The following is a 27447-nucleotide window of genomic DNA, read 5'->3' on the forward strand; positions in this document are numbered from 1 at the left end:
TGACAAAATGCCAGTATGTGCTGGAGGGGCTATGTCTCAGCTGGCCTGGTGGCACTTGGGGGTTCTCCTGGTAGATCTAGGTGGAGTTTCTGTGGAGAAGGAAAGTCTGGTCTTCTCTGTTTAGACACTGAATAAGTAGAAAGTGACTAAGTGCAGGAGAAGCCTGCCAGTCACGTATGTGATGTGCATACGACTGCAGCCTTTAAAATGCTGCAGACTTGACTTGTATTCTGGGAACTGTATTATGCAACACTAAGTTGTCACTTTAAAGAAGCAGGCCCCACAGGAGTTTTACTGAAAGCCTGTAATTATTAGTTTTGCAGCCGATTAAATCAGAGGTATGTGTGTCGTTTGAGAAAAGGCCCCAACATGATGCTCTCCGTCACCCTCAAGGTTTCAGTGAGTTTATTTTAAGTCTGCTTAAATAGCCTCAAGCGTCACTGTATTATTGTAAGGCTTTATTTAAATCTTTTGACTTTGAAGCAGTCTTATATAACTCTAAAAACACTTTCTTTGTGAATTTTAACAGCATCATTGGTGCGTTTGGAAGTTTTTCAGAGTGCAACAAGCCTCGAGCTTTTCTTCTCTACATGTGACGTAGGTTCAATGAAAACAGTTATTTTATAGCGTCATCCTTGGATGACAGTTGACTGTGGAGCTCAATTTGTCTTGATGAAAAGGGTGCATAGCTGTGAAAAGCTAACGTCCGGCCGCCTCCCCGCTGAAGAAGAAGACTTGTTATTGGAGCTGTTTTTGTTGTTGCAGCAGGAGCTATCTTGCTCCCCTGACGTCACTTGTGTGTTGACTCAGGAGATCACGGCAAAGAGCCCCAGCGTTGATGACTTCTGGTCTCCTGGAGACCAGAAAGTAGATCTGACACTGTTTTTCCCCAATGAATGAAAAGAAAAACATCACTGGAGTCCAAAACTATTTCACTTGTGTGACGGGTATCTAGTTTCTGCATGAAGGAAAGCCTTAAACAAACCACCTGTCAGGTATATCACATATCAACACATTCCTGTTAAGGTGGTATTTCTAATTAGCCTGCAGTCCAAAAATGTATCAGGCTTAAAACTGCCCATATGGGAGGCGTTAGGTGAAACTACAAGGTGTTTAATTCCATGTCACTGGATCAGGTTGTGTAGTGACAACACTGTGAGAAAGGACCATAGATCACACGAGTCTGATGTTTTATAGCCACAATGGTGACTTGTTCCTCCTCAGGGTTGAGGAGCTGCAGTCCAGACAGATCCTTGTGATCAAATTGTGTCTGTAATTTTATCTTCTGCAGACTGTTGGGACAATAATGTGGCTGTTCTTTCATATATTTCCTTGGAGCCTTAAAGTCACAACAGAAGAAATAAAATGGTGTTCCTGGGATTTAAAAAGGCATGTAGGGGTACTTTATTTGACTCAGATTCTTAATAAGATGTATGAAAAACAATTGTGTATATATGAAAATAGAAAATGGTTTACTTCCAACTCCAACCAAAAGAAGTCAACTCGGTGGCCATTTTTTGACAACATGGACACCGCCATGTTGAAACCAGACAATGTCAATAAGCAGTGATTGGTCCAAATCAGTTGAAACACTGTTTCTATGGCAACCACTCTCGCCATTCAGGAGTGAGCTTGTTAGAATTCCATACCTCTATCCCATTTCAAATGTTGGACATAGGGGGTGGGGCCAGCAGGAACCAGATTTATTGAGGCATCGGATTGGCTACCGTACAACTTAAACAACTTTCACTACAGAATAAATATCAAGAAAAAAAATCAGATTAGCAAGAACATGTTAAAAAAAGGTAGGAAAGCAAGAATGGTTATTCTGAAATATAGAATAACTAACAGCTGTTTATTTCTCTTTATTTTGGCTTCTTTGAGCCAGCTGGTACTTCCTGTTTGGAACATTAGGGGGGAGGGATCACTCAGTCCAGTTCTGATGTACAGTCAATATGAAAAAACACAGCTTTCATTTGATAATATGCACTGAATGGTATGTCATAACACATCTCTAATGGACTCGTCCAAACAAACTGACAGTTTTCAAAAAAGAGAAAAGACGTTCAATCTGACCTTCTTTTACAAAAATGAAGGGAATCAAGTGTTATTTTTTTTCTTTAAATTATCTTTTATTTAGTATCTTTTTTTGTGACTGTAACACACCCTCTTGGTACAAAAATTACTGTTTCTCCTGTAAGTGGATGAGTATCAACCAGCCATTATTTTGCTTGTCGTAGTTTAGTTTTTTGTTTTGTTTTAAAGTTTTAAAAAAATGCACCTGTGTTTTTCAATTTTTAAGTGATCAGATTAAAATGTTGTATTTCATATTCCATAGTAAAGGTGATTTTATTTTTTGTTTGTTTTTAAAAAAAAAGTTTATAAGCTTGGGGTGAGTGTGTCTGCAAGTTAGGGTTTTCTTTACTTAACCTTTTCTGTCTTAACTGTCTGAAAAAAGAGGTGTTTTACATCCTTGTTTGAGTTTTTAGTCAAAGAGGATATAAGTAAAAAAAACAACAACCTAGGTCTGAAGTCTGGATTCAATCAGGAAGTGAGGTGCCACCGCTTTAATGAACTCCAGCATCGCTGCACCTGTGGGTGGAATGTGAGCAACTGAATGGGAGGAGCAGGAGGGGGTTGCATTCCCCGTGGCTCCATCCCCACCAGGTGTTGGTGTGTCACCTGTGCAGCGGACTCAGAAGGACACGCAGCATTTGAAGAGAGGGGAGCAAGCAGAGACAAAGCGACTGTTTCAGCCACACAAATGTAGTCCGAATCCACATAAAGAAAAATGTCTATCCCCACCATTGACTGTACACGAGAACTGAGCTGAGTGACCCCGCCCCCCTCGCATTCCAAACAGGAAATAACCATGGGCTCTAAGAAGCCAAAATCTCAAAAAAAAGACCTCATTGAGAGAAAAACAGCTTTTATTCAATCATTCTGTCAGAATAACCTTTCTTGCTGCAATACCTGTTTTTTTTAAACATTTTTTTGCTAATCTTATTTTTTTCCTCATAATTTTTTCCATAGTGCAAGTCATTAAAGTTATAAACTGACCAATCAGATGCCTCGATAAAAGCATGTGTGCTCATTTTGAAAGTTCAAAACATGCTGCTTTCAAGGTGAAAGGGGTGTGGATCTCCAACAAGCTCACTCCCGACTGGCAGGACTGGTTGCCATAGAAACGATGACTCGGAGTAAGCCATTCTCTGATGTCGCACTCACTCTGGGTCCAGATATCATGTACAGTCAATGATCTCCACATAAAAGCTTTGACCCAACAGATACAGTGGGAACATGAGAAGAACTGCTCGCATCAAGGCCAAAAATTAAAGCACAATTTAGATTAAAAATGGAATCCTAGCATGTCTAAAGTAGCAGTTTTTGATTATAAATTCATGGATGTAGAGGCAAATGGATGCTTCCTGTAAATTTTAGAATGATTAAAAGCGATCACATTTCTTCTGACCTCATCTGTTCTCCTCCAGAAGCATCCTCAAAGCAAATGTTGCATCTATCGTTCTCATCCTTACCATGAAACCATACCGCTGCTCACAAATTCTCACTTTTGACATCAGTCTAGCTTTCACAACTATCACTAATATTCCCTAATTCACTAATTTCATTGGGACTCATCAGTTTGATTCCTCTGTGCTTTCTACAACTCTGCACATGCCAGTTTTTCTTAAAAATGAACCTAGAAAACTTCTTCTCAATTCCTTAGACATAATCTCCCTCTTCAAGATTTTAGCAATAACACTAATTTCACTTTTTTTTTTCTTTTTTTTTTAAACACTTCTCTAAATGATTATTACAAAAATCCAAAGGTAAAATGCAGAATTATTCATCCTTTTGAATGATTCTTTTGAAGGAACTTCTGTGAATTATTTTAATTTTATCTCTATTCCTCAAGAGGCAACTTTTAAAACCAGGACATCAGTCAAGACCAGAACAAGAACAGTGTTTGAGGATCCCAGCCAGATTAGAAAACTCTAAAAGCAATTTCCTCAAAACATAAAAATAGAAGATCAAGATGTTGCACAAGATGAAACCCCAAACACTCAGCCATAACACAAAGTCAATCAGGCGTAAATTATTAAACTCAGTCAAGTGATTTGAGTTGTTGGGTAATCTGGGGGAAGAATAACAGTCACTTCTGTTGGACAATGTTTTGGAAGCAGCTGATCTAGTGCAGCTGCTTCACTTATTTTGGTGGAGACGCGTAACAGCGAATGTGAGTGATGGAGAGGAAGCCGGGCTTGTTTAAAGAGGTTTGAGTTTGTGTACACATAGCAGGAATGTCAGCAATTAAATGTTTCTGCTTGTGTTTTCAGAAGCTGAAGGATCCACAGCTGGATATCTTCAGATTATGTTGCATGGGGGAAAACATCCTAAATAGCATGTATGAATGTAGCCTCCATGTACATTTGGATAGAAACGTCTTTGTTTGTTTAGGAGCAGTGAAGCCAAAAAAAATAAAAGCGCCCTGGCAGCAGCAAGTTTCTCTGAGTCAACAGCTTGGAGATCCACCTTTAATAACACGTAGTCTTCATTTCCTGTCAGTATGAGGAATTTTGGCCCATTCTTCTCTCCAACATTACCTCACTTCATCAGGTTGTTTTCATTTGCTTACACAGAGCTGTCTTAAAGACCAACGGCATCATTTTAGCTGTTCTGACGCCTGAACTTTTGTGTCACCCTTGTCTTGTTGCACAGTTTCATTCCCCAAACATTTTAGACAGAGCATTATTTTTTTCTCACTTTTTCTTCCAAGCAGTTGTTCAGTATTTGTCCTGAATTCCTTATAAGGGCTCAAATGCTGAAATATTTAAAGATCCACTCCATCTATTGATGTATTTTCAACGTTTTCCCAGTGGTCCTTTGATTATAACTATGCTGTTTTAAGCTGAAAACCTGTCTTTCCCGAGGACAAAGTTTCTCCAGGAGTTCATTAGAAATTTGCTTTGTCGTGGAGCGTTGGCGTGGAGCAACTCTGCCTCCTCTTCCCCTCCCCATTGCTGAGATCTGAGAGCTTGTAGCCCGCCCAGCGTATTTTCTTCGTCACACAAAAGCTCTTTTTCAAACTGCATTTTTACGTCTGCCACAACTATTTGAATCAAAAACATACTCCAATGCATATTTTAGCGTAATGTGTTTGACATATGTCCCTTCATCGTCAGAAAAATGGGGCGGTGTTGTCTAATAGTACTTTTTCTTTCCTCATTTCAGGGACAGGTGGAGGCTCAGATAATATTACAAGCAAGAGCTCCTGTGGACGCAGAGTTTTACGTGGTGACAAAAGGCTCCAGACTTACACATGTAACCCCTGCAACAGCATGCGAAGACGGGCGGACTCTCCGCTTCACTGTTCCAGGTACTTTCCTGACTCTGCATCACCTGCTACCCCCTTTGTTTGTCACCGTTTAACCAATCCCTTGAGTTAAAAAAAAACCAAAACATTCATTTGATCCTCCACAGGTCATGACCTCGTGGAAGCTGTGTCAGTCACACCCTACATTTGCACAAAGGATCAAGTTAATCCATGTCAGGGTCAGACGACCCTTCAATATGTCAGGGATCTTGCCCAGGAAACAGCTGAGTACTTAAGTGCAAACATTAAGCAGCTTGACCTTCAGAACTACAGCGATATCCTGAAGAGGTTTCCTGCTTTGGGACTGGCCGTGGATGAGGAAGTCTGTGATGGACTGTCAGACTGCAGACGAAGTTCAGGCAGTGAGGCCGATGTGACCCAGCTGGATGAGGGGATCACACAAGCCCTGGCTAACATGGATTACCCTTGGCAGTGGGAAGGCAAAGACAGTCAGCCCGGAGAAGGTAAAGCAAAGTGCAAACCATGTGTCGGGGTCAGAGGGGTACATTTGTAGATGCCTCAGGGTTGTTCACTCGTCACTGATATCTTATGGCACCTCTAGGCCCAAATGGGCTTATACAATGATTTAGACCTGGAGCTAAATTCCAAAGTTCCTCTAAATCGAGGAGGTTCATAAAATTCAAAATACCATTTTTGTTTTTTTGTAGAGGGAATCCCCTCTACAAAAAATCTGCTTTAGCCCGGTCTAGTCAGACACTGGCCGCTATATTAACAGCATTCATATAAGAGATACTCCAAAGTGGGAGGATTACGCATTTATGCAAAAGTTGGTTTTCACTTCACACAGTCCTGTAAAAAATGAATAGAATCATTTACTACTTAGAAGCTGATCTGAGCACAACTCTCTCATCACATCCTCTTTTACTCAGGACCAGCCACAGGCAGATCGGGTGTAAAGACAGAGCAATTACTGCTATTAATCCTGATCTGGGAGATCAGACCCGTCTTTTTCAACTATATGAACTGCAGCAATCTTCCAGTATGCATCAGCTCTTCATCTTTGCACTAAAGTTGAAATATAGTGTTATTGTGTAATTATCTTGTGTTATTATGACAAAGGCAGTCCTGCACTGCAAATCTTTTATGGGGCTCACAAAATCACAACAAACATGTCAGGGATATCTAAAGAAAGTTTAGAAATTATTATGGGATGGCTACTTTTCACATTCTCCCGCAATATGGGAAATTAATGTTTTGTTCAAGCAATTTTTGTGAAATTTTACAGACATGCCACCAGATTAAAGGGTCTATATCATGCTTTTGTTAAGCCTTTTGGAGAAAAATATATTAATCTATACAATAATAGTTTACTTTAATGAAGTATTAATTATTTTCACTGCTAATTTTCCTATCCAGATGTAAGACGACTCTATCTCTGAGGCTCCGTCCGCCTTTTAATCCTTGTGGGTCCCGACCATTTCATGGCGTCATCCTAAAGCCGGCCTCAGCAGGGTGTCTGCGTTTCACCCACAATACAAAAAACATCGGAACTTTTGCAAAGACAGATTTGTATAATGTGCATATAAATGAAACCATTTTAGACAATCACTGCTTCTATGGTTTTCAATGTATCCCCTCCTCTAGCGTCATTGGGAAGCTACTTAAGGAAAAAAAGTTTGATTTAAAAGTTGATGATTTTGAATGACTTTGGCATGGTGAGCTTGCAAAAGTAATCGTTCCCTTTTTCTTGCACATTTTTTACCGTAGTTTTGAGGAAAATTCATACATGAATGGTTGTCTTAAGCTGAACAAACTATGACACATGATATGAACATATCAGGAATACATATGTATATGTACATATCCTCTGCCAAGGAAATCCAAAAGTTTACTTTTGCTAATTTTTCTAAAAATGACATAGACCCATTCATCACCCCCAAACAAACAAAAAATAAAATGGTTGCTATGGAGGTAAAACCAATAGGAAAGCCACCATTTAAATAAAAAAAAGGTGTTCCAACCTTATCAGGGGATAAGAATAAGGTGTGTGTAGCAGCTGCTCAGCCAGAGAGGCTGGGTCAAAAGAAAGCAGGGGCGGGTATTGCCTGGACCATTACAATGCCGCTCACAGCTTCAATTGATAATTCCTTTAAAACTGATATTTTCCTTTGAAGCTGTTTTATCAGCTCAACCTTAAGAGTAAACCAGGATTTAAGGAATCTCATAATGCTTCTTAAATTTTAGAATAATTATGACAAAGAACAGAATTTCTTATAATAAAAAATCCTTCTGACTACTAGAAATGCAAATTTGTCCTGTGTAGAGGACAACTATAAACTTGAATATCTTCCAACTACTGTATAATAGTGGATTAACTTATTTTTGTATCTACATAGGACATTTGGGGCTTTACAATGATGCCAAATGTGAAGGGGTGGGGCTCTTGGATTTGTAGTTTAGATGGTTTATAACCCTTGTGCTATCCTAGGCACTTTACCATTGGGAGTTGGGTCATCTAGACCCACTAGACAGTGCTCTGAACCTTTTTTCTTCAATGATTTGTGATCTTCACTGGTGTCCATGGATTACATGAAATCTTTCCACCTTTATCCACCTTTGTCATGGTAGGGAGAACACGTCAATGCAAGGGTGGGGTCATCTAAGATAGCACAAAGGTTAAAAAAAGTGTTCACTGGACATTTTTTCTCTGGTCGTCAGAAGGTCAAAATAAACTCTTGGTGCCCATTTGAAGAAAACTAAATATACTATCTAAAGCCTTTAAACATTAAGCATCAGGAAGGAAAATATTAAAAAAGCTCACAAAATTTAATGTCATGGGTTTTTTGCACCATGTTTTAACTTTCAAACGAAGCCTTTGCAAAAATAAAACAAAAAAACATGCCTGACGCCACGACTTGTGGATGTCCTGCTGCAGACGGAAACCGTCCACAATGACCAGTGTGCAAGTGTGGCCCCGATTTGCTTAAAGCAATCAAATGTTCATGCAAATCACAAAGGCAAAGCAGCGATTCCCCCTGCTGTAGTGTCGTATCTGCAGCGGTGTGACAATGACATTTTTGTTTGTTGGCCTTTGATGGAGGAGTGTGCGCAGCATTTGCTCTCGCTGTTCGTCAGAACTGGGTCACTGTTAATGGCAGCATTGTGGGGCTGAAAGAAGAGTTTCAGATTTCCTTTGGTTCACATCAACCATCTCTGTGATGTTTTTATATTCAAGAGGAAACGGGCGAGGAGAAAATTACCCGTTTTCTACAAAACATTTCAGTTTTGCAAATGTTATCACGTAACTGAATGAATGGTTAGAGTATACATATGATAAAAAGCCAAATGTTTTGTTGGGTTGTATTATTTTATATTGAAGCTTACTTTTCTATTCCTCCATTCATTTGTATTATGAAGTACATTTCATACATAGATAATAAAACCAAAAGGTATAATACATTACTAATCCAATTCAAAGTTGAATTTAAAAACTCATTTTGGCGAACAGATGTCTGTTTTGGTGGTAATGCTTTGTCTTTCAACCCTTTTTTCTTTAGATTCTGAACATCGTTCCAGAAAGAGTCTCCTACAACTTGCAGTGCGTCTGGGTTTAGTCCGTCTTACCCGTTTTCTAATTCACCAACCGACAGGTCGGAGGGCTCTGGCTTTACGGGGTCAGAGGGAAGAAACACCTGTCCACTGGCCTCACGACACTCTTACGATGCTGTCAAGGTGAGATTACCATTCCATCTGCTGCTTCCTCATCTTTAGATCATCCCCTTAGATATGATGGCTCCTAAAAAAAACAATTCCATGACATATAAAGCAATAGAAACAATGTAAAATCCAAGACACAACAATCCATAAAAAGTGAGCGCATGTGGAAAATTTTTAGTCCTATTTATTTTAAACCATGTCTCACGAGTAGAGCAGTTTTTTTTCCACTGTTAGAAAAAGTATATTTACATATAATACTCAAACAGCTCAACCGGGGAGAGAAAACAAAAGACTCTGAGCTGAATCTATATTTGCTTAGACTATAAACAGCAGCTAAACTCGGCTCGTGGTGCAATGTTTGTGCTTGTTCTGCCACGTTATGGCCATGCAGTCAGTTACAGACCCACTCTGTTTTTGGTATTTTAAACGTGTTCTCGTGGAATTTTTCTGCTGATGGTGGACACGTATAGAGAAAATTAATCCTAAAATGTATTTTAAATCATTGTGAATCAGCAGCAGACAAAAAAAATGCTGTTTTGAAAAAGATTGCCTGTTGCGTAGAAAATATGCTTCATTCATTACAGTGAAAAAGAGGGGTCAGTTTATACTGGAGGAACCGTAGGCCAGCATGCATTGGGGTTTTTGATATTGTGCTTCCCAAAACTGTCCCTGAACTCTCAAAATCAATAAATATCCAGTAAAACACAAGCCTAACAGCCTCTGAGACGCACACAATAATGGTGTCTAGCATAAATGTGGTGATAACCAGCACAGTGGCTTTGTGGTAGAGTGTCTGCCCTGAGACCGGAAGGTCGTGAGTTTGAATTCAGCCCAAACCATAAAATGGTTAAAGACTCTAAAAATGGGACCCAGTGGCTCCCTGCTTGATTCTCAGCATTAAGGGGTTGGATTGGGGGGTTAAACTATGTCTGCAACCCCCAGAGGTCAAATGCGGAGAACAAATTTCACACACCTAGGTGCGTGACAGGTAATGGGCCTGTCTTGAGCTGCATCATAAATGACTGGCTTGCAATGTGTGATGTAGGCCTCCACAATAAATCGCAAATTTGTCGTTATTGCGATACCTGGCTGCAATAGGCATTTGACCAAAAATGTTGCAAAAAAGTTGCAATAAATGGTTACCTTAAATGTGCTGAGACAATCTTATGGCAGCTTGAAGCATTTAATGAATCAAATAAATCCATTGATGCATTTGACCAATCGGATGGAGCCCTTTCATGTTAGATCCTATAAAGACGAGGGTCATTTGGAGTATATTTAAGGTATGTTGTTGACTCTTATTTAAATTAAACTATTGCAGTGAAATGGAAATTATGTTTTTGGTTGTTTCGCTATTTGTTAATGTATCACAAGTTATATCGTCATCGCAATATTGATCACTAATATCGCAAATCGCAACTTTTCCTCATATCGTGCAGCCATAATGTGATGGTGGTCAGCACACGGACGATTGGCTGGAAGGACCTGGTTTGGATTGTGGACTGATTGTTTGGGTGGAACCGGCGTGTTTTTCCTGCCCACGCATGAGTTTTCTCCCGGTATTCCAGGTTCATCCCACGCTCCTAACATGTTTCATGGGTTAATTATAAACTCCTAATTGCTTGGTGTTAGTAGGCTATCTGTGTGTGTGTCTGCATGTTGACCCTGTGATGAACATGAAGTCAGTGTTCCTCAAAAACATGTACAACATTGCAAATCATTGAAGAACTGTTTACCTCTTTCCAATGATTTACTGTTTTACTTTCTTATTGTTTACAAGTTTTTTTTTCTAATTCCCTATAGTCAACACATGAATAAAGGAAGAAAAATAACAGATCGCAATTGAAGTTATGGACTTCAATTGAAGTTATGGAATGGTCATTCTTTATTGAGGACGATAAACCTTGTTCAGCAGCTGCACCTTTGATACTTACGGAAAAGTTCTAACCTGGACTATTTATGTTATGGGTCAAATGTTTCTGTTGTGGAGTACAAAGAACATTTCATGTGTTCTGCATTGACTTCCTGTTGCAAAGACAAAAAGCTTTTGTCATTTGTTCCAAGTGAATGATTCCTCGTGGGCTTTCTTTCATCAAATTGAAATAGATCTATTATAAACTGCCCAAAAATAATTTCAGGTGACATAATGCGACATGTAGCTTAATGGTTTTGTGTTTCATCACTCATTACTTGAAAACCAAGCTCTTCACTGCTGAATGTTCTGAATTTTAGCTTGATGTAAACAAGAACATAGTGTACCGTTTCTGAAAACACAATGCTGCCTCGCTGCATGTCTTCCCTCAATTAACAAATTCGCTGTCGAAAAAGCTATTTGAAAAATGTGATGAGCTTATTGTTTAAGTAGCTCACTATGTCCAAAGTTTTTTCTGTTTTTGTGTGAATCAAATCGACCTTTAAGGAAGTATCTAAAATACTGTTCATGGTTTTGCCCTGTTTTCCTCTTCAAAATGAGACTGACAGTACTTCAGTAAAAAGTATTTTACTTTTTGAGCAGCAGACGAGTCAAACATTTGTGAACGGTCTTGTTTTTGATTGCATGTACAACCCTACTTGTTAAGGTGCTGCCAATATCGTTGGGTATCTGCATCCTTCAGATTCCTGCCTTGCCTGTCGCCTCGGGGCATTACTAGAAATGCATCACATGGCATGTTTTTGTCCAAACTAATGAACTGTCATGTAAATTAAAGGAGAGCTTTCAGTATTGTCTTTTGAATTTGCAAGAGGCGTTGTCTGAAGGTCAAAGTCTGAGTTTCTTAGTGTGACTGGTTCTGCATCATCTCTGAAATGAGAAATCTAAATCTAGTTGGATTTAGTTCCTTTGCTTTTGCCAATATCAGTTCTTCTTGGACTGTAAAAGCACAGTTTACTGACTTGTGTGTCTGCAAAAAATGAGTCTTTTGTATCTTCCCAAAAAAAATCCGGCGTTTAAGATTATCAGGAGGTGTTGGAGAGCGGCTGCTATTGGTGATGAGTAAGAGGGGTTCATCTGGCGAAAATCCAGTACCGTACAGAATCTGCAGCCATATAAGTAGGCAACGATACTGGATGAACATTTCTGAAATTGATGAGTTTATAAGTACAGCAGTTCAATGTAGTAAGAAGATGCACAGTAAGGAGATGCACAGTAACTTAAGGACCACAAAGCTGGTTCTTGTTTCTAATGGACATTTAAACCACCCAGCAGTGGATGCAGTTTATTTTCTCAAAACAGTTTTATTTGCTTACATTACCTAAAGCGTTTAACAAAGTCAGTGTGTGAATTTGCTCAAGGGAGTTACTTTTTAAATCAGGAAGTGTTTCACCTGTCAGAGTAAGGTGTGTTAAATCTGTGTTTCTGACGGTGTAGGTGTGGTCATGTAATACCATTCTACATTCTTTCATAGCTGCAGTCATAGACGTTCTGGTTGAAGCTGTAACTGTCTATTTAACCAATCAGAGGAGCGCTTGACGTGGGTGGGGCCTCTCCAAGATCTGTTTGTGTTGAAGGCATTGTTGGCTGTATGCAGTTTGACTTTGAAGGCTGCAGCCCTCAAGTGTATTGAACTGGCAAGTGAGAAATCTTTGACACTAGACAAACATTTACGACCTCAAGAATCGTGAGACGAGGTAACAAGGTTTAATTTTTTATTTTTTTGCAGGAATAGTTTTTTCAAATGTTGCTCATTGCAGTTTTCTGATGTTTCTGTTTCTTGTATCGCCTCCTCAGTTCTTCAGGATCTGCTGACGCCTTCTTTCCTGGTCTTTGGTGCTTGTGGTCCGACAGCTCCAGAATGCTAAGGGTTTGTCCTAGGAGGGACTCTGTCGTCCTCACAGTGCAGCAGGTGGTTGACGGCGACCCTCAGGACGGCGTTCTGCTCCTTCGTAAAAGCCTTAAAGACCCCAGTGTCCACAAGCTGGTAGGAAAAAAGCCTCATCGTAACTGTGATTGGATGTGGCTGAATAAAGAATGCATAATGAGTGGACAAACCTCTATGTTGACGATGCCATGTTCTATCTTGAATTTACAAAAAAAAAAAATCCCCTTTAGCCCCAGCTACAAATCTCGATTTCAATTTATTGACTCCTCGAGCATGATTGGGAAGCAGCTTAGGGGAAAAGAAAATGTTGGATTTAAAGTTTGGAGATTTTTAACGGCGTCATCATGGCAAACTCCCAAAAGTAGCGTTGCCCACATATTTTACAGGAATGATGTGAGGATTAAAAACATGAGTCCTTGGCTCAAGCTGAATCAAAGAATGTGAGACATGATGTGGGCGTGGTTAACAAAAAAACCTCTGTTGCCAAGGAAATCCCAAATTTAACTTTTGCCGATTCTTTTAAAAATTATTTAAACCTGTTCGTCAACATAAAATGGTTGCTATGGAGATTAAACCAACAGAAAAGCCACTATTTTGAAAATGGCATCAATTTTTCATGTGCAGCTCTGATCAGGGTGGTGGGGGCAGAAGGGCAGAGTGAGGGGTATGCAGCAGCTGCTCAGCTGGTTGTCAAAAGGGGGCGGCGAGGGTAGGGGCCCATACAACACCGCCATCGAACTATGTATAAAACCGTATGATCTTGATTCTCATGCCTCTGACAGATGGTATAGGTGTTTTGTTCTCACTCAGTCCTAAAATGACCAATCAAACATCAGCAAACTTTTGTTTTTAGATCAAATTTCTCAGAGCTGGTGCTCCAGAGGAGAGGACGAGCATAGACGATGTTCATCTGAGCGATGAAGGTAAGGACATCTGTCACACTTACTCTAGACCGTTTTTAGAAAGGTTGGTGTTGCGTGAACCCATCACTCTGGAACACAAAGAACGAAGGAGCTCAGTCTGTGTGTTAACCTGTGAGCCACTTGGTCACATGTATCTTCCAGCTGTGTAACTCAAGCTGTGAAAAACAAATCCAGACGCACATGTTCAAAACATGAACACCTACTGGCTTTTAGTTATTTGTCACTCCTTTGTGTTTCACGCTGTTCTGCCTAGAACACAATTATTGTGACCAGAAAAGCAACAATTCTTCTATTTTGAATCAATCTTCTGTCGCCCTGGTGCCTAAATAACTAATAACAAACAGATGATGCCATCCTGCAGATATAAATGAGCCTAATCCCAGGGATTTCTGCAGTTCTGGAAATGCATCTGAGCCTGGCTGTGCATGAGCGCACAGACTTTACTTTGGAACGGTGGGAAATGAACAACCGCGGATTCACTTGTGCAAACAGTGGTCTTGTCCGACATCCATCATTTACAACCTAAAGAGGCTAGAAACTTTTCGTGGCGACCATAAAAGGAGCTCTCTGCACTTTTATTTGCTTTTCATGGTAAAATGCAGAGCAAACTAAAGAAGCAGAATGTTCCTTTTGACATGCTCAGAGAGAGATTTTTGTAAATATTCAGCGCTGGAACCTAAATTTAATTTCATTCTTTAGCCACAGACATTTTCTATTTCTTAACTGTGGCCACTCGTCTTGGTAACCATGGAGATGGCAAATGCTGGTATCGACTCATAAAGAGAGGCAGGAAGAGCACCTCAGTATTGACCTTAACCCTGTCTTGACTTTAGCAGCGTCTCATTAATCCTCTCAGAATAACAACTTCCTAGTATTGAGCGTGTGCTCTTTCTCTGAAGCGGCTGGTTTGGGCGTCTGATTGGTTCGTCTTTTGAGTTTCTGACCAGGGGGGTTCAGAAGGAGAGGGGGGAGTGTTGGTGCTCCGTGTAACACAGGTGTATTTTTTGCTCTGCACAGGCAGGGAGGTCCATGTGGAGGAGGATGTGCTGGTGGATAATGTGAGTATAAGCGCAGGTGGATGTGGACATTCTCTGTTCTTTAGCCTTTGGGTTTTTATGTACTGAAAAATTCTGTTCTTGAATATTTATTTTATTTAGGTTTTTGAGGAACAGCTGGTTTTGTCGCTGGATGAAGATGAGGAATACTTGTCCTCATTATCAGGTAATTTATTTTCCTCCGCAAGCCCAACTTAACTACTTTTCAGTGATTTTCTGGTGTCTGGCTTCAGTGATGAACTGCTTATCTTACTCGAAAACATCTTAACAACTAAATAGTTGTGGCTGTGGCTTTGACGCATAATGAGGTGATTAAGAAGCCACGGCTGGAGTGATTACTCCTGTGGTACTGGCACGAGACATGAGCTCTGTTTCCAATCACATCATAGGAAATCAATACAGTTACTGTTAAGGATGTCTTCATCCGACCACCTAATCGGTAATCGAGCACGATCACATAGTTTCACCCTCGATCAAAACTTTTTCAATAGCAAAATAATATTAGTTTATTAAAATATGTCACTAAAATTTTTTTAGTAAAATAAGGATTCTCGCTGAAACCATTTTTGATCTATTGTGAAAGTGTTCCCAGTGGTCTGTAAATTATGATTACGCCGTTTTTAGCCAAAATGAAAAAAACACCTTTTTCTGTGACATAATTTCTGCAGAGCGACAGCAGTCCCATCAATCATCTGTTTAGGGGAAATTCCGTTAGCTTACAGCCCCTCACAACTAAAATAAGAAGAAAATAGAAATCGAGGAAAACCTGGATGTGTTTGTTAAATTTGTTCTTTTTTTAATGTGTGTTGAAAGTATCAAATCAGCTGATACTCAAAATCAAATGACTCCGAATCCAATCAGGGCCAAAAAGTCATCCCAAGTTACTTTTGCTCTTACAAAGTATCACACTTCTCTCTTTCATTCAACTGCAAATCTTTTTTTTAAATGCTGCTTTCTGATTGCATTTAGCCTGCAAAATACTGAAGAATCTGCAGAGTCATTGGGACAAAGACAGAAATGGGGTCAGGCTTGTCCCTCTCAGACTTCGAGCTTGAATAAATAAAAAATAAAAGCCCCGCTTTCACCCCAAAGTTGGGCAGGGAAGCCGCAGTCTGAGCGAAAGGTGGAATGTTAACAAGCTAAAACGGTCTGTTCCTCCAAAAGCTGACATTAAAGACAAGGCATGTACATTAGCCACGGAGTAGAGGGCAGTAAACACACATTCTTTCTGGCAAGTAGAAACTTGAGGATGCTAAGAGTTTCTTTCAGGTGTTGCCGCGGTAACCGAATGCTAATTTCCTGTGCTCTTTTGGAGTAATGGAGAGTGTCTGGTGGTACACAGTGAAACTTGTGGTCCATAAACTGAGTGTATTCATGCGTCTTTGTAAAATAAAGTTGAGTAAAACCACAGAGCTGTGCACGTTCCAGAACCGCACTGTTTATTTGTTTTTTAATGTGATTAGGAAATCTTAAGGCAAACGTGCAGGAAAAGGTTTTCTTCTACAGCGGCTGGAAGTGCCGTTAGATCCTTACATGTGTCTAGTAGATTGAGCACAGCTTAGTTTTTTGTTCCTCTGCACTGAAAACGGACCAAAAAGGAGCTGCAGCCTAAAAACCGTCCGTGTTTGAGCTTCAGTGTCATCACTGTGTGAGAGCAGCAGAGGAAATGCCTCCGAGATGCCCAGGATTTCCTTTACATTAGAGCAGACGAGGCTGCCTCAGACATCAAAGTCTGGGAGGAAAGCGCTCTCATCAAGGGACGCAATTTTCCAGGCTGTGAAAGTAAAAATACCATCTACTGCTGCAGATAATCCACAGCCAGTGACACACTACACCCACTTCAGCTTCCAAACACAATTCAGAGTAAACTAATCATTCAGTCCCAGTTTCTTCTCTTATTGTCAGATTTTTCTGTTTGGGACTCTATTGAAAACATTTCCAGAAACTTTGTTTTTCACAAGTCCAACATGAGTCACAGGAAGCGGCTCGCTCTGCCACTGAAGTTTAGGAAGTCAGTTTTGGCCAATTTCTGGAGAGTTTGGTTCCAGCGGGTCTTACCCAGGAAGTCGTTTAATTCCATTAAAAATCTTTTTTTTTCTCTCTTTTTCCTTTGGAAGATCATGTTTAATAGAATACTTTGAGTTTTATAGATAATCAGCATTACTCGGGTGTTTTTGTTGTCGTTGCACATTCAAAGTTGTCTTTAAAACGCTTTTATTCAGCTTCTGTTTGGCAGATTTTGATGTTCTCTTTTGTAAATTTCATCCAAAAAAGGCTGTTTAATTTTATTATTAAAATTTTGGTTTGTTTTTATCAAGAATCTTCAAAAATGCTGTGATTTACTTTGTGAAAAGTATTTAAAAGTCTGCATTTCTATGTCTGGTAAAAGCTTTGGTGAGAATCAAGGCCTACAGGTATGGCGTACAACATTTTTTTCGCCCACCTATCTGCCATTGAACCTCCTTATTGGCTAAAAACACCGGATCCAGGTAAACAGCAGCAGATAAACCTGATGTAAACGGAGAGCTCTCAGTAACGGGGAGTGGAGGGGGGGGCAGGGTTGCTTTCCTTTTACAGTAGATCAAAAGATGATCGGAGTGGGTCTTTAAAGTCCCGTTAGTTGTTGGTCACACCTGGTAGGGTCAAATGGACCCCGAATACAACCTTAAAATGCTGAGTGTCAAGCAAGGGTTCCATTTTGAAAGTCTTTGGTAAGATCTGACTGTGGATTTGAACCCACAGCCTTCCATTTTCACTGTGAACATACAGTCTTATGGCCATTTTGCAAATAAGTCAGCAACTATTACTACTACAATTAACTTCTTCAAAACTCAACTATTTTCCCCTAAGTGTTTCATTAATTTGCCTCTTCATCCCTTCTGTTCTTCAAATAAAATCAGAATCAGAATCTTTGATTGTCATTATGCAGTGCACAGTGAAATTGTTTCCAGCAGCTTTTTTAATAAATAATAAAAATAGATACTAAAAACTGTTCAGGAAAAAAAAGATGAATATTGCACACATGGAATGAGTATTGCATACTCATGGTTGCATAAAAGTGCAACCAGAGCATAGTCGACTGTGTAGTGACAGGGAATTAGTGTCTTATGAGAAGCATTTTTATTTTGACGTTAGAAATAAAGCTTCTCCTGGGGAAATATTCCCTGAAGGTTTTATTTATTTTTTACAAATTTATTAGAAACTTCAGCCCCTTTTCCAATTTTATATTTAGCATCTTATTATTAAAACCCCTGTTTTTGGCCTGATTTCAAACGGATCATGTTATGTCATGTGCTACACATAGAGCTGATAGCTGAACAGATGCAGGACAACCGAGTCAGCGATCCTCCCACTTCTCTGGAAAACGGGGCAAAGACGAGATGTGGAGGTTTCTATTCAAAACAGTCAGGTAAAGGTCAAACACCTGCGGACATGCGGCGGCTGTTCCCCTCAGCCTTTCTTCTTCTGTAAGCCCTGACATTTCAGAAGAAGGATGAATGCAGAGTGCTTTAAAAACAAGCAGGAAAGTTGACCAAGCAGCACATTTTTGTGGCATTTCAGATCCTTTTTTCTTAATAAATCTGATTTCTGAAACTTTTAGAAAGTGGAAGCACACATTGAAACAGACTGCTGTCATTTTTGATAATTTCAAAGTTACTATTTTCTAGATTTAGTGAGAGCAGATATTACTTTTTTTAAAAACACGCTAAACCTGCTTATGTCTTTAAAAGACCCACTCTGGGGAAAATTGTGTTTTTGTTATTTTTAAACACCAAAAATGTGCTTAAAATTGAATTTTTGAGTATTTCTTAATTAAAAACGCTGTGAATTAGGACCAGATGAAAATAATACTGTTTGAAATAAAAGCTTGTGATGTAGAACATGCACTGAGTGGGTCACAAGGTCCCTCCTCAGAGCTCCTTTTTAATTAAAAACATTTAAATTTACATCAAAAGTTTCTATATTTGGGGGAAAAACACTTACAGATGCGTGAAACCTGAGTATCGTCAAAGTAAAGTCTGGTTAAAGTTATAAAATATTACAAAAAACAAGGCTTTTATTCAAATTAAGAGAATTTCAAGGTGTTTAAAAATATTTAAATATTCATTTAAAATGCCAACTATCACATTTTGGCTTTGTGAATATTTTCTTTATGTTCTGCTAAAAAATTGCACCATTTATGTGCATAAAGGGCTAAAGATTTAAGCGTCAAATAAGTTTATGTTCGTTCTTCTCTCTCGTTTGATGTTTTTATTTTTAGTTTTTAAAGCCATCCGTCACATGTGGTTTAATAATTGATTTAAGTTGACAAAAAGTGGCTTCTTTTATTATTACTTAAACATAATTTTTTGTCTTCGGTTGCATTTTTCTTTTGACACATTACTGCCCCCCAGAGATGGAAACTGGAATTGCTGCGCCTCATTGTACCTCCTTGAGTGTCAAATCTTTAGGCCATGGGGGTGTGAAAGTGTTTTACATGTGATGCATTTGTTTAATCCCAATTTATTTAGCATTTTTTGTTTTAAATGTTTAAGATTAAGAAACACGGTTCAAATGGGTTTGGAGGAAGATATAACCACTTTAAATGGTTTTGTCTCTCTCTCTCTCTCTCTCTCTCTCTCAGTAAATGGTCACCCTCTGCCGTCCAGTGAAGATCAGCGGCAGTTCAGCCAGACTGTTAACAACACCGGGCTCCTCATGAACAGCCAAAGCAGTCTGCAGACTCAGGTGATCCTCACTCCCTTAAAGCGACACCTCCCATCTCTGCTCTGGTCCATTTACATCATCATCTCCTTTCAACTTTTAGCTCCAGAAGAGTGATGTTGAGGTCAGAGTTCGAGGTGTGACGTGCAGCAGCACGGGGACGGACGACTCTTTATGGGACTCGGAAGACATTCTTCTTGCAACCGACACACCTCCACCCCATTTGGAGGACTTTCACCCCACCTGTGCACCGCGGCTGTCCCCCCTCCACAGACTAAGGAACTGTCCTGCCTCCTGCGAGCAGACGGGAGAAAGTCTGCTGGTGGAAACCTGCGACCTCAGGTACAAACAGGGAAAGAGCACTCATCTTAAGAAGAAAATCATTAGAAAGTAGCAAAGTTATTGTCCATGCAGCAAGTAATTTATACTTAAGAAATGTTATAAGATATAAAAATCAAGAAGTTCCACACAAGCATTAAAGAAGGGAAAAATAAGCTTAAAAAAGCAAACTGTTTGATAGAATTACTTAAATTGAATGTCATACAGACCTGTAATAAGTATTTTTTGGTAGTTCTATTCAAATGGTTTGTATATTTTGAGTTTTTATGTACCTTATTGTATTTTTTTGATCACAGTGACAGAAAGTTGTAGTGTGCTAAATGGAAATGGCTCATTTTAGAACAAATTGTGAACAAAATCAGAATAACATCTTAATACAAATAAATTCTTATAAAATCTAAAAAATAGCACCAGTTCTTACAACAAAAAGCTACAATTTGTTTCCAAAATAATGTCAATATAATGCCAGTCTAACTTTAAAATAACATCCTTAAAATTATACAGACAATGAGAGTACAATCTGGGTTTTTGTTTTGCCTTAGATCAAGTTTTTCTGTTCTCAAGAGTATGGAGCCAAATGATTTGGACTCAATGTAATAATAATTTCTTAATTTCTAGCTCTTAATGAGCCAAAACAAATTTAAATGAAGAACTTAACAGCTTAAAACGTGGTAAAATAACTTAAATATCTTAAAACAAGGTTCGCAGTCTTTGCAAGGATCAGCTCCTTTGCAGTGTAATCAGTGTTAAAGTAACTCTTACTGTCCTTTATCTCCAGTCTGGTGGCTCTGGAAGTTAACAGTGAAGAAGAAAACGAGCCAAACTCTCCACTGTCCATCCTTGAGAAACCCAGTTTGAAAGTAAAAAATCCCTCTCATCAGATATTTCTACATGTACTAATTGGAGAAGTTTTGTAAATTGCTAATCTGTTGTTTTTTAAATTTTTATTTAATAACAATTATTTAGGATTTAAGGGACGAAGGATGTCGGTTGCGCTCCTACTCCTCCTCCAAAATCAGTTTCCGTCCTCGGTTTTCTAAGGAGCACCCTGCATCCGACATCAGCTCCGGTCAGTCTGAATAACACCTTTCCAACTAAGTTACTTCTGTTTGTCCTCATAATCTTTCATTTTCTATGCAACATGCTCCCCAATGAAATGTTTTGTAAGGTTTAACCTCTCCAGAAAATATGCTTGAAGAAACTGCGCACATTTAAGCAAAGAATGAATCCTCTCAGAGTCCTATTGATCCCTTATTTACCGGTAGCTTTTAGATCACAAGTTTTGATTTTATGCAGGAAATTACATTAAAGGAAACCACAAATGTGATTCTAAAAATCCAAATCTTATTAATGCAGAAAGAAATGAAAAAACAGTCCATCTTGACAGTTAGCAATCCAGCTACACATGAATGATTGCTTTTAGAAAACAATATCTGTAAATGAGCTGAAGTTTATAACTATGACTTCATGTTAAATATAAACAGAAATGCGAGGATTTCCCCTTTTTTAACCCTTTATTTCTAGGTTTAACTTTTGTTTTTCAATTCCCATGTGTCTAACTCAGGAAAAAGAGCCACAAAGTCCGACTTTACCATCTTTACAAAATGTACTTTATTAATATTTTTGTTAATTTATTCATTGAGAATATGTAGCTGTTAAATATTTACAACAACTGATTTATAACAGTTTTATATTTTTGTATATGAACTTATTTTTTAACTTCTTTTAATTTTACAGCAGCATACACCAGTGCCTTTCAAAATAAAATGCATCCTGTGTCTAATACTGTCCTCCAGCTGCAGCAGATTTAGGCCCACTTGAGTTAAAACTGTAAGAAAGTCAAACATGATATTTTCTATCGTTATGACTTTGATATGTCTTCATCCAGTTTCTTCTTTTACTATAGAATTTACTAAAATACAATACTACACTTTAAGAGCTTTCTATGAACAGCAACTGGACACTGCTGTGCAGCAGTAAATAGGAATGACTAAATTACTATAAATAAAAAACTAGACTTAATTACAGGTAGCTAAAACAAATGTACCAAGTCAACAAACCCATTATTTATTTAAATACTTAGAATTTTTCTTCAAAGCCTGAGAGCCACAATTGAAGGATGCAAGGGCTGCATGTGGTCCCGGAGCCTCAGGTTCCTGACCCCTGGTCTAACGAAACTGCATGAAACCACCACTGAGCGGCCGATGAACAGCTCTCGGCTGGAACTTGGCTGTAGAAGCGCGGCCTCTGTAGTTAATGTGTGAGCCTTCTGTGCCCTGTAGATGCTGCGCTCCACAGTGTCGGCCACAGCCGATCTCTCCTTCAGGCCCTCTCTCTGTCTAAATCCACCCTGTCTCTGTCTCTGCTCCACCATGGGAGTAAGTACAGGAAGCCTGCAGGCGTCCCGCCGTGCTGACAGCCAGCACACGCTGGTCACACGCTGCCGTCAGTGTCGGTGCTTGTGTGTGTGCTTCTGTGATGCTTCAGGGAACGGAGGTCATGGCTTTAAACCCATTCAGCGCTTTTGGAAGTCCAAAAATTTGCTTCCATTTTGTTTCCTCTTTGTTTTATAAAGACCCACTCTGATATATAGATATTTTTTGCATGTTCTTGTGGTATTTTTCTGATAATGGAAGACATAGCTTAAGAAAAATAAGCTCACATTCTTTTAAAATCAGTAAGGAGTGACTGGAAGGGGGCGGGTTTTCTCCTCGCCAACGGTCCTGCCCACAACTCAGAGGCATATTCCTAATGAACCTCTGCCCGCTGTAGGAGTTGTCCTTAAAACGACATCGGTTTTTTTTTTTTTTTTTTTTTTTTTTTTGTGGCCTAAAATGGCATAGTTATAATCAAAGAAGACTTTTACAATAGACCAAAAGATGATCAGAGTGGGTTTTTAACTAAAAACATGGAAAAGTTCAGCTTTCTATGTCAAAGTTATTTTCTGCTCATTTTTGCCTCATGATAGCCTAAATTCCACTTTATTTATTTGTAAATAATTAGAAAAAATATTGTTTTTTTATTTTATTTTTTTATAAGTTATTGTTTTTTATTACAGATTATGTTCTCTTTATTTGAATCACATGCATTTTGTATTTAGCTGCTGTTCTACAGATATTTGCTTTCAACTTGGTTTTAAAAAAGAAAGGTTTTATTGTTTTTAAAACTGGTCTATTCGGCTAAAGAAATCAGCAAATAACTGAGAAAAATGAATAATGGACATTTAAATAGAAGCACTACATCATAAACAAAATAGTCATTAATAAAACGATAACGCTGTTTGTTGACCTCTGTGAGTTTTAGTGGTTTAGGAAGAGAGGAAATTAGCATCTGTGAAATGACGTGTTTGCTTTGCTGACATGAAAGGTCGTCTCCTCTTTGTGCCGCTCTGCGCTGCTTTCTTGTGTTTTGTCCTGCAGAACAGCTTTGTTGCTTTGCATCTTTGCACAAATCCATTCAGACAACAAAGAGTTCCTTTGGGATTCAAAGTTAACTTTCAATAAAAAAGAAAGTCTCCGACTCCCCCGATTTTTTACATTTTTTTTTCAATAAAAGCGCCTCATTTACCATTTAGTTTGTGTTCTTTATGTCCACAGAGCAACGAGCCTCCATCATATCGGATCAGTCGCACGAGAAAAGGTATTTAAATTTGCAATAAAAAAAACTTGTTCTCTATTGAAATCCCAATTTATGTTATTGGATAAGTTCATCAACCCCTTGTGGCGGTGTTTGTAACCATGACAACCAGGTTGTGTGATAAGCGCGGACACCCTGTGAAGTTTGTTGCTATGTTTTTACGAGGTCCCTCAGTGGTTGTGATGCAGTTTGACGTTTGCTGCGGGTGTTTTGATCCTTTTTTTTGTTCTTTGGTTTCTGAGGACAATAGAGGCGATGACGTGCAGACAGTCCAGCCGGGATCATTTTCCTGTTTTTCATTTTTTCTGTTTTTGTTTCATTTCTGGTTGCCCAAAGCCCTTTATCTGTTCCGCTTTCATGGCTTTCATTGTAATGTTGCTTTATGTGGAAACTGACTTATTTTTAACAGTGGTTATAATCTAAATCTAACATTATCTTCCAAGGTTTTTCTTGTAAACCGTTCACTGAAGACTATATTGGCTCCTCTTTTTTTATTCTGGTTATTTATTTCCTCCACCGTCCTTTTAAAAATAAATACAGTTTACTTGCAATCGTTTGGCTATTTAAATACAATAAATCTTAAAAAGAGGATTTGGACGTTACTAAGAAAAAGGAAGAAGTTTGAGTCTAATGTATAATTTAAAGACCCACTCCGTTCATCTTTTGAGCTATTTTAAAGGCATTCTCAGTGGTCTTTTAAATATGATTACTACCGTTAAAGCCCAAATCCAAAAATCTGTTTAATTTTCTATTCAATCTTAAGCTCAATTTTCTTTTATATAAACACACTAAAAACATGGTTTTGATTGAAGTGGGTTTTTTAGTACGTTTAAAAGTATGCAAACTATCCACCTCCATCTAATCCTAATTTTAAAAGCTAACTAGAATATAAATAATTAGGAGGTTGTGTCCAACATTTTGTGGATTTTCCTTCCCTTAAAGGCAGCAGAGGAGAAAAATAATGTACTTTGAGTTGACAAAATGTCAAATTCAAGTGGTCATATGTATCAGTTGGTTAGGAAGTGATAGAACATGATTCAAATCCATTGATAGAAACACATTCTTAACCAATGCAATAATTCATACTTTACATCCTATTTTTATGGTACCTTTTTACAAATGACCATCTTCTGAGTGATTTATTCCTACCTTTTAATGAGTAGTTTAACCCACAAAAGTAAAAAAAAAAAAAAGTGGTCAGAGTGGACAGCCCTGTGGAACTCCTTGGAGTTTATTTTAGTGTCCATCTGGTATGCTTTTGCCATTCCGTCTTTAGTGTCTGCTTTGATCTTTTGAACCAAAGGGTTCTTCAGAGTGAGTGCCCTTGCGCTGTGTTTTACAGGGAGATTAGGTTCCGTAAGCGCGCCCAGTCTGCTGACGATGAGGGCAGCATGGAGCTCGCAGAGTCGCTTCAGCATCTCACCCTGTCTGAGTTTCTCAAAGAGTATGTGGGGAAGGACGGATTTCTTCTTTAAAGCTTCCCTAACCCCGTAGCGCACATAAACTAACCCTCGACTGTCAGCAGACCGCTTTCACCCTAACAGCACAGCAAAACTCGACAGTCTTGGAAATGCGGAGGACTTTTTGCATGTTTTAACCTTCCGACACTTTTCCCAGCACACTGCAGCAGACGAGGCTTCACCGTCGCACTAAAGCCGCCTTTAACTTCATATGGATGACCTGTTTTATTTGAACTAACCTCTGTGTACTGATAGTGAAAACACAACTGTGTATTTGTTAGGGATTCACCTCCAGCTATTGACTGTATTTGAGAACTGGACTGAGTGACGCCTCCTCCCTCATGTTCCAAACAGGAAGTATCCACATAAATTTCTATTGAGAAGTAAACAGCTGTTACTCAGTCATTCTGTTTGTCAGAACAACCATTCTTGCTCCGATACCTTTTTATAAAAAAACATGTTTCCCCTAATCCTCTTGTTTTTCATGATGCTCTGTAGTGCATCTTATTCAAGTTATAATGTCGAATGTTAGACAAATTTCATGTAGCTCGTGTTCACGTGGTTGAGGTGAAGCCCATCCTGATGGGTGAGAGTGGTTGCCATTGGAACAATGATTAAGAAATACTGAGACTAATCACTTTTTAGTGACGTCATCTGGCTCCAACACGGCGACATCCGTATCACCAAAAAAAACAAAAAACATTTGCAGCTGAATTTATTTAATTACAGTGGGGCTGGAAGAAACCATTTTCTATGGGTGACTTAACACTCACTCAGTCCAGTTCGCAGATACAGCCAATGCCTTATGAATGTCTCATTCTCAGGTTTGTTATTGGTAAAACCAGGTGTTATCCAAAGTATCAAATGATTTGATTATATTACACAGAATTGAAGAAGAGGAGTCTGATAAATACAACATTCCAGCCAAGACTGAATCGGAGAAGTACAAAGTCATTCGTACCTTCAGTTTTCTCAAGAGCAGAATGTCCAGTACGCGCAACAAGAGCAAGGTAAGACAGATTTGACTTATTGCTGAAATGTTACAGACCCACTGCAATGAAAAATTTGGTTTTTGGTGTTTTTTTAATATCTTCTTGTGGCATTTTTCTAACAGTGGAGGACTTTTTTTTAAATTAATCCTAAAATTGCATTTTTTTTAAAAATACTTCTTTGTTGAAATTGTCATCATTTAGGAGCAGACAAAAATATGTTGTTTGAAAAAGATTGTATTTGTGATGTAGAAGCTAGAATCAGCAGGCCGCTCCATTCCGATGCATCCACTTACAGACAAATAGATCCTTTAATGTCGTCGTTTTCCTTGTCTGAGCTGGCATCTGGCTCAAAACTGCATGGTAAAATAGCTACAGTATTGTCCGCCGTTTATGTTTCACTGCTAATTTTAGCTGGGGAGCTGTAAGCTAGTGGGAGAGAGTGTAAACAAAGGCTTGACGGGAAATGAGTGCAGGCTTACTCCGCGCTAATAGTACAGCCCACAACTCTAATACAAATTTTGTATAAACTCTGGAGAAGCCATGTCCTAAAAAACGACAGTTTAAAAAAAATGTTGTGGCTAAAAACGGCATAATCGTAATGAAAAACCACTTTAAACGCTTTTACAGTAGATCAAAGATGATTGGAGTTGGAAGAAGGTTTCGATCTAAAAATGCTGATTGCCGGCATGTATTGTTGTTACAAATGACATGGGGACAGAAAATCCTGTTTAGCCAAGATCTGAAAAGTCGTTGGCAGGCTCTCTGCTTTAGGCTCAGGTGTAAATTCTGTTAAATGTCTTGATGCTTTTTGAAAGACACTAGCAGGAAGTGATTCTGGGAAAAGTCGAGGTCTGAGAGACGGACCAAATATGGCGTCTGACAGCTTTCCATTGAATGATTAACCCTTGTTGTTGAGTCAGCAGGGAGACTGGAAACCCTCCCCAGCTTGCATCTGTTGTTTACACTGCGCTCCATTTCCGTGTCGGCGGACTTTTTAATGGAATGGCGGGAGGGGGGGGTTCTTTCACTCTTTGATCCACTCACATGCAGGAGAGTTTACTCTGAAAATAAGAGCCCTTTTAGACGCTTGTGTTTGCACCATATTGACCCAAGTTCATAGGCGTGGGTATCAATCAGACGGTGTCTGCGCGTTTGACCTATTTGTTGATGTCGCTGCCGTGGTTTTTAAAGGGGAAAGGAAAGGACCGAGAGGCCAAGGACAAGCAGCTGAATGGACATCGCTTTGCGACAGGCTCCTGTTTAGGAGCCCCGCAGTGCGTGGTTTGTGACAAACCGGCTTCTGGAAAAGACCTCCTGCATTGTCCAGGTGGGTTCAAGTTCAACATAGTTTTTCCCCCACATGTGGCTTCGTTTTTCAACGACCTCCGCCTTTACAGATTGCACTGCCATTGTCCATAAGGCCTGCAAGGAGTCTGTCCCCCCGTGTTTGAAGGTGAGTCTACTCGTC

General features: G+C 39.1%; 1 protein-coding gene across 5 annotated transcripts in view; it reads left to right on the top strand.

Moving 5' to 3' along the window:
• The window catches only part of arhgef28 (Rho guanine nucleotide exchange factor 28), a 58532-nt gene that overhangs the window by 10407 nt on the left and 20678 nt on the right, over positions 1-27447 (top strand). The window contains exons 3-19 of one of the 5 annotated variants that reach the window (XM_020707521.2): positions 5233-5377; positions 5482-5838; positions 8893-9067; positions 12780-12969; positions 13724-13793; positions 14811-14851; positions 14951-15014; positions 19473-19576; positions 19656-19894; positions 20670-20751; positions 20858-20960; positions 22174-22269; positions 23488-23530; positions 24870-24971; positions 25874-25997; positions 27171-27306; positions 27377-27432. In XM_020707521.2, coding sequence (XP_020563180.1) covers positions 5233-5377; positions 5482-5838; positions 8893-9067; positions 12780-12969; positions 13724-13793; positions 14811-14851; positions 14951-15014; positions 19473-19576; positions 19656-19894; positions 20670-20751; positions 20858-20960; positions 22174-22269; positions 23488-23530; positions 24870-24971; positions 25874-25997; positions 27171-27306; positions 27377-27432 — 2127 coding nt within the window. Of the gene's footprint in view, positions 1-5232; positions 5378-5481; positions 5839-8892; positions 9068-12579; positions 12680-12779; positions 12970-13723; positions 13794-14810; positions 14852-14950; positions 15015-19472; positions 19577-19655; positions 19895-20669; positions 20752-20857; positions 20961-22173; positions 22270-23487; positions 23531-24869; positions 24972-25873; positions 25998-27170; positions 27307-27376; positions 27433-27447 lie in introns of those variants that run through there. The other 4 variants (XM_023960757.1, XM_023960756.1, XM_023960758.1 and 1 more) reach the window with 4 other exon arrangements.

Source organism: Oryzias latipes, chromosome 12, assembly GCF_002234675.1.
Source record: "Oryzias latipes chromosome 12, ASM223467v1".
Taxonomy (NCBI): domain Eukaryota; kingdom Metazoa; phylum Chordata; class Actinopteri; order Beloniformes; family Adrianichthyidae; genus Oryzias; species Oryzias latipes.